Source organism: Nestor notabilis, unplaced genomic scaffold, assembly GCF_000696875.1.
Source record: "Nestor notabilis isolate BGI_N333 unplaced genomic scaffold, ASM69687v1 scaffold23908, whole genome shotgun sequence".
Taxonomy (NCBI): domain Eukaryota; kingdom Metazoa; phylum Chordata; class Aves; order Psittaciformes; family Psittacidae; genus Nestor; species Nestor notabilis.
The window spans coordinates 14,379-25,583 of record NW_009941828.1 but is presented as its reverse complement, the minus strand read 5'-3'; the positions used below and the strand labels follow the sequence as shown (position 1 = coordinate 25,583).

The window sequence follows — 11,205 nt, the reverse complement described above, 5'->3', positions numbered from 1 at the left end:
CCCAAAGCGCCCCCTCCAGCCAAGACTTCAGCAGGACCAGCCAGGAGCAGAAGCTGCATACCTGCAAGCAAAAGCCCCACAGCTCTGTGCATCTGTACTTGTAGATTCTCTTTTCAGTGCTCGATTGTTCCGGAAGGATTGTGTCTTCCTTTTGGCTAACAAATGCATCGCAGGTTTTACATTGATGAGGCTCATTCATTTGTTAAATTCGTGCTTCAAGTTCACTTAGTGAAACAACCACACAGACCAGTGATTATGGCTTATTGTTTAAGTGTGCCTTTCTTCTTTAGGCTGCGGGGATAGCATTGCCCAGATAAACAGCAGTCTTTTGTTCTTCCCCTCATTTCCTGCTAAACACTATTTCTCCCTATTTCCTGAACTATGCATGAAACTTCCCACGTTGTAACAGTAGAAGGAATACTTGGTTCTCCAATACCAAGCCATCTCCATTAGCCCATGATTTAACAAATACATATGTACCAATAAAGCAATTTTTTTAACAATTAACCTTCTAGTTAAACTGGGGCAGCCTGTGACTGCACAAAACTTGGCTCAGAAAGAGAAAAAGAATATTTCTGCAACAATTTACTTCACTTTGCAAGGAAACAGAGAGAGCTATGCAGTTCAGATGTACGTAAGGGCATCAGCACTGACTTTACTGTGCTTCTCTGTGACTGAGCTAACATGACAGTCTACTTACATACCTCTTGGCTGAACAGTAAAGGACGATTTAGGTTTATTGCTTTGACTGATTTGTTCTGATTCAGGGCTGTTGCTATTGCTATTAGACACTGCACACCCTGGAAATAAAAATAAACAAACTCTTTAGAGAAAACCTATTTGATGTATAGATCAAACTACCAAATTACCGCGACTTCCTAGAATTGATTGTCGGAAGATCAAAAACACCAAATAGGCTCAGATTGGAAATACTGTTCTTTCTGCCTCCATGTACTCTGGAGAGATACAAATGCAGTTGGCAAGTGCTTACAGACACACAATGTATTTTCTGATAATACCAGTGCCAACTCCCTATGGAATAATAGAGTGGAATTAGTCTAAGAAGTACAAATGACTAGGAAATTTGGCAGCTCAGAAAATAGAAAGCAAGAATAATGCATCTCAAAGATATGCATCCATTTAATTGATCCTCTATTTTGGTTTTCCTAATTTATGAAGCAAAACTAGCTTGTGTGTTTTCCCTGAGGTCTATGGTAAAAGTCTTAGCTAACATTTATCTACTAGGTAAATTCATACTAAATGTGAATAATGTGGTACAAAGAAGTGAGTCTAGAATACATGCCAATCTGGATTATTATTTTTTTGTTTCCTTCTAGTTTGCTCACTAATTTATATTTGTGCAACTTCCCACTTAGGCTGGTGTACACCCAAAGCCATTTCATTTTAAACCAACTCTCTATCAACTCCCTACCAAGCATAAACACATTAAGCTTTCAAATAAATCCTACACTGGCTACACTTCCCTTGTTTATGTATTCATAACACCCTTCACACTTTCTGAGGTAATTCCCCTTCTAGTTTAGGGGCAAATTCTGTAATTCCAGGAAACAAATACAGGTTTTTAAAAGCTATCCACAGGCTTTTTACTGGCTAGAGTAGGAAGCACCCTGTTTAGCACATGGACCCATTCCTACTCTCCCAACTCTCCCTGCTCACTGACTCCAGGAGGCAGCAGTTTATCTAGGATCAAATCGGGTTGATTTTGAGCAGCCTTTCTGCTCAATTCAGCACTGTTGTGCTTATGTCCTTTATGGATTGAAGCCTGATAGGAGCAACAGAGCTATGGGACTGGGCTGCTTTCAGATGCACTGCATGCTTCAGAAAGAAAAGAACCTCCAGGGAATAAGGAGTCCTTCCTTCAACATGACTTACACAGGACATAGACAGCACAACAAAAGTGAACAGCAGAAACAAATCTCAGAAAATGTGAAAGTCAAGCACTTGAGTTCCCAGGGAATTCAAATAGTGGCTCAAATATATCATCAGTTATGACTTCTCAAGTGTATGCAACATGCTTCTCCAAGTACACACTGCAATATTATATATTGCTACCACAAAATGTAAAATCAATGTCAACAGATGGCATTTCCCCCTAATTAAGCAGAATAGGACTTCTGCCATACCCTTGAAAGACTCAGGTCATTGCTGATAATTTTACTGGGTTACTCACTATATCACAGTCTCCAAGATCCAACTTCTCCAAGGTTGAATTAATTTGTAGCATTGAAGCAAAGAACATCCCACCTTTCTCTCCTATTTTGTTCCCAGTCATTCTCATATGCAGAAGATTTCCATTCCCCTAAACAAAATAAAAACAGGGAAAAAAAACCCCGAACAAAAACAATGCCTTTGAAACGGCCTGAAAAATAACACTGTCCTTTCCCCTGTGAATCCTGCTGGTTGTCACACAGAGACAAAACAACCCTCCAGAAGAATTGTGTTTAAGTGATAACACTGACTAAGCAGTTGGCTCAGGCTTCCCTCAGTAGAATGAAATGTATGAGAGTCTGGAGCAAAACTCGAGTATTTGAATACTATCGTTTCTCCCAAGTTCACAAATCTCACACTCAAAAAAATAATCCTGCCTAAATAAACCTGCCAAAGTAATTCTACCTGAATTGGCATCTGAAATGCAAATTACATCAAAACTGATTTAAATCTAGTAAGTGTTTTAAGCAAGAATATAATTTGCTTTATTTTTCATGGTCTTTTAAAGCACATGACTAGTCAAAGTCAGTGAAGCCAGTCACCTTCAGTAGGATTACTTAGTAGAGTTAAACCAGTGTGTAAGTCTTTGCAGGACTGGAGACTTCACTGGCAATATAAAGTTCTGATCAGAGGTCTAGAAAAGTCAGCAACTTTCCCCTCACCCTGCACAGAATTTCAGTGGATATGAAACAGCCATTCAACTGTTAAAGCCCGAAATGCAATGCAGAGTAGGTTTGTATTTGTAATTCCTTCATAATCACTTATTACAGGAGATTGTGGTTGAGGAAGAGATTATAAACCAAGTAGTTCTGTGAGCAGCAGGACTGATGAAGCCTGATTTCATATGGCTTTGATGTCTTCTACATGTCCCCAGCACACCTCCACCTGATGCAGTACCTCATTACAGCATGTCCTTCCCTCTCCCTCCCTCAATAACACCCCATCTTCACCCCTGGACCTGCCTGCCTGCCCCGGTGGCAGCAGGAACCCATGCAGCCCAGGGGTCCTGCCACCTGCCTGCTCAGCAAACCCAGCAAATGCTGCCAGGGCTGCACAAATTGCTTTGAGGGCTGCTTGCAAGCCCAGGTCTACTGTACAACCTTAGCACTTTGGTGGCCTCTCAAATTTAACTGAAATCGGTTCAAAGACTGTGCAGGAGGAAGGAAGAGCTCACGTGAAGTCTCATTTCACACACATAACAAATAGTGCACACAAGCCTCATTTCCTTGGGAAACCGCACTAAAAATAACAAACTTGGTTTTATGATGCTGCTGCAAGGCAGACTTCTGAAAACGTCTCAGACATCTTGAATCAAGACAAATATTGACATCAAGGTACAGGCAAACATAATGCAACTCTTTTGTTTTCTTTTAAAGGAAGAAACTGATGGCGCGGTATATCCCATAGCAGAGCATTTTTCACTCAGAAAAATCCAGCTGTGATAGTTGTGATAATTAAGTGTTAATGGCAGCACAGTGCAACTTTCTCTGGTGTGAAATCTGATTTCTGAAGTCTGCCTTGGGAAAACAAGCAGTCTCTGTGATATAGCAAACCACTGAATGGACGGAAGACAGAGGGCCCTTTCAGCCAGCTCTGATGCTGGCAGGACAGCTAGTACAGTTCATCAAAAGCAAAAATATCAAACCAGATACCATTGTTCAAATCTGCCAGGCAAATACTCACATGGAGTGCTTTCGCTATCAGCTCTGCTCCACTTGTGCCAATATTATTAAACATCAGGTTAAGGTACCGCAGAGAGGAGTTTTCCTGAGGAACAAACAAATCAGAAAGCAATCAGACTTTATTCCAGAACGAACCTGCAGTTTTCAAAGAGGATATGCATCACACATGTACTTAAAACCTCTGTCCTTTACTGCATTTCAGACAGACCCTGATTTGGAGTAGTTAAAGAATGCCAAAGTGTGTCAGATGATGAGGAAAAGGCAAAAAAGCCCAACTATGCAGCATGTAAAAACGTGTCCTCAGGGTGCTTACAGAAACCACCCATGAACCCAAGTGCTCAGCATGACCAAAGGAGGCAGGTGGTCAAGCTCACATGCAGGCCTTCAGGCATTTTGCAAACTTCATGGCACCCCCTGAGCTCCAAGAACACAGGCACCGAATGGCAACTCACCATTTTCCATCTCTATTCCAGTGCTTATAATGACAAAAAGCCAGCACTGAAGTTTTCTTTGTTTAGACCTACAAAAAGGCTAACAGAGGTGGTAAGCATCTAAAACAAAGGCCCTGGTACATTTGACACTACCATTACCTCCTTTGTTGAACTGAATTGTAAGCCTAAAAGCCCTACAGTTTATTCAACTATTCTTTCTTCTGGACACCTTAACCAAATGTCCAAGGGTTTTCTACCAGAAATGAAAAATCTCCCCAGAGAATATAATCTCAGATGTTAGTAGGATGGATTTGGATGTGAAAATAAAAAATACTGGAATTTTGCCAAACAATTGCATTCTTGTCTCCAATACAGCACACATAAATATTATCATAGCCAAATAAGTTACAAGTTGCTGAAAGATAAACATCACTTTGTCACCTGGAGGAATGCTGCCATGGTCTTTGCTCCAACATCAGTCAATATATTATACCTAAGATCCAAACCTGAAAAAGATGAATGAAGAATGTGACAGACACGTATCTACAACTAATTGATCTCTAAAAGAAAAAAAAAAAAAAAAAGAAAAAGAAAAAAAGAAATAAAGCTTAACTAAGGCCAAAACCCAGACAGCTTTAAGTTTTCTTAGATTAGCACAGCAATGTTTAAACATATGTTAAAAAACTTACCTGTGACAAATGCAGCAGTGTGTAAGACAGAGACAAGAACTTGAAGATTGTCATCTGTAACTCTCTGCACAGGCACTAGATGACTATTTCCAGCTATTTTTAATGTGAACCCTCTTGTCCGTGTGCTGCAACATAAAAATGTAAGCACATGGGGAGAAGTAATGTGCAACAGAAAAATGAATTCTCTCTCCAGATAAGAAGTGTATCTAGGCTTGCCCTCGCTGATGTGTTTGTGTGCAGTTTAGCTGCTGCCGTGACCTTTGGTAATACCATGGCAGACAATGTGATTCAAGCTGACTTCAGCACTGTCCTTTTTGATATTCTGAAGACACTGCACAACTGCTTAGCACACATGCACAGAAAGCAGGAAGAAGCAAGACGAGGGGAAAACAGATAGAAATAAAGACTGTCCTGGAGGTTACCTCATTATCTCCTATTTACTTGTTCCCTTTCCTTTATTTACCCTATCCTGCCCTCAAGATCAAAACCTAACACAAACCATTTCACCATGCTGTATTTTCTCAGGTTTTCTCTCCAAAGGATAATTAACTTTGACCCCAGGAGCATCCATGAGAGGAAGCCCTATCTAGACATATAATGAGAGAGAATTTGGGTAGTTAATAACTTGGCAGGGTTCAGAGACATTTTAGGGAAGCATTACCAGCTGGAAGCTAACTGTATGCAGCTGAGGCTTTTTAAACAGGAGTGAGATAAAAAGAAGGGAGTTAGAATGACTAGACACTGAGTTTGGCTTCTTTAAGGGACACAAAGGCACCATTCTGTACATTTTTCACTTTTTTGATTTCACTGCTTGTAAAGCTGCCCAGAAGGGATATATAGCTACAAACTTCTGCCAAGATGATGTTAACATGAGTCAAACCAGAACTTAAGCAGTAAATGCTAAATATGATCTGTGTTTCAGCCTGAAACTGCATGAATTTTCTCACTGTTCAACTGGTTGTCCTGCTAGCTTAAGACTTTCAGAAGCATCTGAAACACGCTGTTCTTTATCTCCTTACATTTCATCATTTCTATCAGCTTCTTGAAGCACATGAGCAATGAAACGGTTTTCAGGTTGGCCCAAATTTTGGCAGACCTGCACATAGCACCGGTGAAGATCTGGACTAACTGACATGACCTGCAGGAAAACAAAACAAAGCGTTACTGCATCGTTATTGCAGCCTAGCAACATCGCCATGGACCCAAGCACTGTTGTGCTGGGCTCTGCACAGCAATAAAACTGGGCTTGGTCTGAAAAGGGTTGCAACTGCTGGTATGCAACACATGAATGACAGACAAGAGAAGCACGAGGAAAAAATGTGGGTTTGTGGCTGTGTTTCTGAAGCCATTCCAAGGAATCTGAGCTAGCAGAATTAGCACTCATACAGGCAGGACCTCTCTGCCCTGTGAAGCGGCGGGGCCCCGACCTCGGCAGGCCTACCTGAGCGATCAACACCTGCGCCCTCTCCCTGCGCCAGCCCACGGTGACCAGCCCGCGGGCGAGCCAGGCTGCCCCAAGGTTAACAGTGTTTGCTAAGGGAGCCCGTTTCCAAGGGAGGTGTCACAGGCCCTGCAGGAGGGAGCGGCCAAAGGCAGCCAGACACAGCCCAGGACCCTGGCGTGATGCCCCACCACCACCTTCCCCTCCCCACAGTGGAGAGCGGCTGCGTGTGTGGGGCCCAGCCCCTGCAGGGGGGAAGCTTCGTCAACTCACCCCCAGAGTATTTACTCAGCCGAATGCCCAGAGTCTCCAAGGAGCCTTTGCAAAAATTTCCGTGGTAGCATGGATTAGCAGTGACTTCAAAGGTGTCTGCTGGTCCTTCCCCCACCAAATAAATCCTTCTAGTGACTTCACTACTGCCCTTGCACACAGGAGAGAAGGGGCTAGGATTGCACACTCTCCTGTCCCACAGCGTGTGGGGCTCACACCCAAGTACGGAACTTGGAGCCAATAAAAAAGAAAATACCCTTGTGCAACATCCAAATTGGACTGGGAAGTCCAGCATGGGTCTCCCCCCACGGTGGTTGCTCAGTTCTTCCTCCTCATCTTGGCGGCACCTGGAAACCACTCACCTCTGAAAACATGATGTCCTCCTAGAATGGTTACAGCAGCAGAGAAAAGGATATTGAGCAGGAGATCACTGTCAGCTGCCTCTTGACCTCCATTTTCTCTCTTATCATTCCTTAAATGCCAGCTGACAGGTTTCTTCCATCCAGACATCAGGTCTCTCCCTTCCCACCTCTTGCTCTTTTGCTATTGGCAACAGTACAACTTTGAGGATTGTCAATATCAGATTCACTGGCATCTCTCTGGGTCAGAAACCACTGTCAGAGAAGAAGGTGCCACCTTTCTCCAGTAGGACTCTTCCAGTTTTACAATCAGCATAGCTGAAGAAATATGTCAGCATTTGTAAATACAGGCCTTCAAGACTCAAGGAGATTGCTTCATTCAGCTCCCCTGACTTCACAAGTTCACCCTCTGAATTTGGCTGTTGGGACACTACAGAATGCCCTTGTAAGAAACACCACTGTGTTGCTTTTACAGCCTTTTAAGTATAGCTCATATGATAATAAAAGACAAAGAGGAAGTTGGCAGATAGACGGTAAGTTTCAGCTGAAACTCGTTGTAGTCAGAGTGATAAAATGGCTAGAACGAGGCTTGATACTTGAAACCAAGCTCATCAAGGGTGGGGGGATGAGTTAGGTGACTACACCATAAAAGCCAATGTGTAAATAAGGGGAAGGGATGCTTAAAGTGGAGTAGTGGGAGATGTAAACAGGGGCAGGACTTCATGTGAGTAACTTAGGGGCTTCAGATAGGCTGTAAACCTTGGAGGACCCAGCCAGTAGGGAAACAAAGGAGGGACTTTGCACTTGGAGTAGCGAATAAAAAGGAAGCGACTTGTAACCAGGGTGTGCTCTACTCACTGGGGTGCTTGTTTTTGCAGAAATGTATAATAAATTTCTGCTCTGCTGTTAAGTCTGACCTGAGTCTTTCAGGACATTTCTTGTAATTTCTCACACACTGGGATTCAAAGATATGGCCCTGCTGTATGTACAGCAGGATTTGATCAATACACACAAGCAGCTTTTTGCAGGGGTACAACTGAGACTAGAACCAGTCCCTAAATGCTGAATTCTGACAGTACTTATTTAACACAGAAGGTTTATGAGTACTGCTGATTTTTATTTTTCTAATCTTCTGAAATTAGAAATACGGAGCAGAGATGGCTGAGTCTCAGCAGAGTCAAGAGGCCAGTGCAAGGGACACTCATTGCCCCAAAGCTGATTCTGTTGGTTTTGAGGATGATGCACAAGAAATGAAGTGCCAGAGAATGAAGCTCTTTGTTCCACATGCATCATCACACAGAGGATATTTTTCAGAATGATTATGCAACAACGAGCTGTGAACAATCTTGCCAGGGGTCTTGAGTCTAGAATATCTGGAAGAGCTGCACATGGGGAAGAACCCGATTGTAATCATTCCCAGAGACATAAATTGCCTGAGGCATATGAAGGTCCACTACTTGGATCAGAATCACATACAAGACATATGCAAAGAACTGGAGAAGATGAAATCTCCTCTGAGCTTAGATTTAAGTAACAATCTTGTAGCTTGCTGCAAGTTGCAGTCCCTTTGTCAGCTCAGGCTCTATAGAACAAACTTACATGAAATTCCAGTGCAGGTCTGTGGATACCTCTATCACATTGAACTGCTTGGCCTTTCTAACAATCATCTCAAATGTCTGCCTAAAGAAACAGTAAACCTGAAAAAAGAAAAATCAAGGAAATTTGCCTCCAGAAAAATAGATTTTAAAGTTTTCTCAAGGAGCTTTGTCATATTGCTAATTCAGAAATTATAACTCTAATGTACAAAATCTAATCAGTGTCATCCCAGAAGAGGGAGGCTTTATGACAAACCTAGTTAAAATACTTTTAGCTTTTAATAACTTATCCTCTGTTCCTCCTACACTGCAACACTGCCAGAAGCTTGCTGTGCTGGATCTGTCTCATAACCTCCTGCACAAGCTTCCCCCAGGCTTGAAGAATCTCACTGGAATGAGAGTCCTCTGACTGCTAACAGCCTGGAGAAGTTCCCACACCAGATCTGCTGCTGGTCATCCCTTTCCCATGTTTATATAAGTGACAACTCCCTTGATGATTTTCCTAAAGGAATATGCACTATAAAAAATCTGGAGGAATTGGCCCTGGATGACAATCAGATACAGGAGTTATTTGTTCCTTTGTTTTAATTTATATGTTATTGATACCTTCCTTTTGCAAAATCTAAGTTCTTCATTGCAGCTGAGTGCCATCTTTCCTTACTACAGTGAGAAGGCATGTACCACCTAGTAAGCACCTGAGCCTAGGTTACTCATCACTGTATTCAGGCAGGGAGAAGAAAGCAAGAATGTTGAAACACTGACCTTTGGGTTGAATTATAAAGATGAAATCCCAATTGGCAAGACTGCTTCAGTCGTTTTAAGTCTTTTATCCTGTGTACCCTAGAAAATAAGAGCTGCAGTTGCTTAGACTCAGTAATATGAGGCAGTGAGACACTAGCACAGGTTGTCCAGAGAAGCTGTGGCTGCCCCATCCCTGGCAGTGTTCAAGGCCCGGGTGTACAGGGCTTTGAGCAACCTGCTCTAGTGGAAGGTGTCCCTGCCTGTGGCAGGGGGTTGGAAGTAGATGATCTTTAAGGTCCCTTCCAACCCAAACCATGATTCTGCCACAAACTGAAACAGAGTAGAAGGCAATTTAAAAATGGATGTAGTGTTATTAATGACTTTAACACCGCTAACTTGTGGTTCATTTGATAAAGAACAATTACATACCCTGAATCTGTGCTATTACAAGTGTGACAGTATTCATGGACATACTGATTTTAGGGCTCAGAATATACCTTCCTTTTTATATAATGCAGTGCTTCTTTTCCAAGGAGATTTTCACTTCTGCAATTTTCTTCTTGAAGGTTACATTTACAGAAGTAGTAATTTATGCAAAAGAATCCCTTTCAGATTTCATTCATTAAAATTACTCTCTCCTGCACTGTGCATACAAAGGAAATGAAGAACAGAGTAATGTTTCTGCTAAGAAACAAACTTAACACCCCAAGAAATATTTCCAGCAGAGGAAACAATAGGGATTTTTTTTTTTGGGGGGGGTGTCAAAATTTCCACCATACTGTGAGGTATAATGTTTTATTAATGTTCATCCATCAACAGTAATGCAGCACCACAGCATTTTCTTGGAGATTTTTCCTTAAAAACAAAATCCCAAAGATTACTATTTAATTGACGTAATGTATCTTTTTAATGACTGTGTCTTGGTGCCTGTGGAGCTGAAAGAACTGACAAATCTGAAATGCCTTAGCCTGTTTGGAAACCAACTCAGTATCTTTCCAAAGGAAATCTTTCTCCTGGGTTCATTAGAGAGATTATACCTGGGACAAGATAAAGGAATTAAATTCCCAAGGCTGCCAGAAGACATCAGCAAATAGCAGATAGGAGCAACAGATGGGGGAAGATTGTAGTCTGCTGTGGCATGGCACTTTGGCTGCTCCCAAATGCAGGACTGAAGGCTCTTCTAATCTCTTTAGGTACATGGTGCAGCATCAGGCCAGGGCTGTCAGAATAGGAATAATATAAAAATTAAGAGTTTGAAATTCATGTTGTGTTTAGTAGTCACCCCAATAGTATCTCACTTTATAAACCTTACTTGTGCACTTACTGACCTTCCTCAACGTCATAGCCTAGGGAAAAAGATGTTTCCCAGAGCTCAGCTTGAAGGAGACCTTGTGATGTGAGAAGACCCACTGGGTCAGCACCAGTGACTGCAGGGAGGTGATAAGGAACCGTTTCTCTGGGGGTGCTTCCCACTCCAGTCTTTCCATCTTCCCTAGTTCTCATTGCATCTGTGTGTGGTAAAGTTCACTAGCTCTGTTGGGGGCCAATTAGGAGGACTTCTGATAGCTGAATTTGGGCACCTGGCTACCTGGTGAATTGTCTTCATCTAATGAAGTAAACGTTTTGCTAGGAGAGCCCAAGTCCCATCCTTCCGTACTTGGAACCTGATACTTTGAATTTGAAAAGCTCCGGTGAGATGTTCAATACACACATTTATTACACACACAGATGGAACCACTTGTGCCTCATCCTTGTGCTGTTTATGGGC

General features: G+C 42.3%; 2 protein-coding genes across 2 annotated transcripts in view; one reads left to right on the top strand and one right to left on the bottom strand.

The window, feature by feature from the left end:
* Positions 1-6,166, bottom strand: part of LRRC34 (leucine rich repeat containing 34) — a 7,862-nt gene extending 1,696 nt beyond the window's left edge. The window contains exons 1-6 of the mRNA XM_010021098.1: positions 6,051-6,166; positions 5,032-5,156; positions 4,784-4,848; positions 3,913-3,996; positions 2,192-2,320; positions 705-800 (exon numbers count right to left, since the gene is read on the bottom strand). Coding sequence (XP_010019400.1) covers positions 705-800; positions 2,192-2,320; positions 3,913-3,996; positions 4,784-4,848; positions 5,032-5,156; positions 6,051-6,166 — 615 coding nt within the window. The remainder of the gene's footprint in view (positions 1-704; positions 801-2,191; positions 2,321-3,912; positions 3,997-4,783; positions 4,849-5,031; positions 5,157-6,050) is intronic.
* A 488-nt stretch (positions 6,167-6,654) lies between these two features.
* Positions 6,655-11,205, top strand: part of LRRIQ4 (leucine-rich repeats and IQ motif containing 4) — a 5,852-nt gene continuing 1,301 nt past the window's right edge. Inside the window, 7 exon segments of the mRNA XM_010021097.1 lie at positions 6,655-6,699; positions 7,577-7,634; positions 8,455-8,807; positions 8,810-8,899; positions 8,902-9,094; positions 9,097-9,262; positions 10,360-10,523. Coding sequence (XP_010019399.1) covers positions 6,655-6,699; positions 7,577-7,634; positions 8,455-8,807; positions 8,810-8,899; positions 8,902-9,094; positions 9,097-9,262; positions 10,360-10,523 — 1,069 coding nt within the window.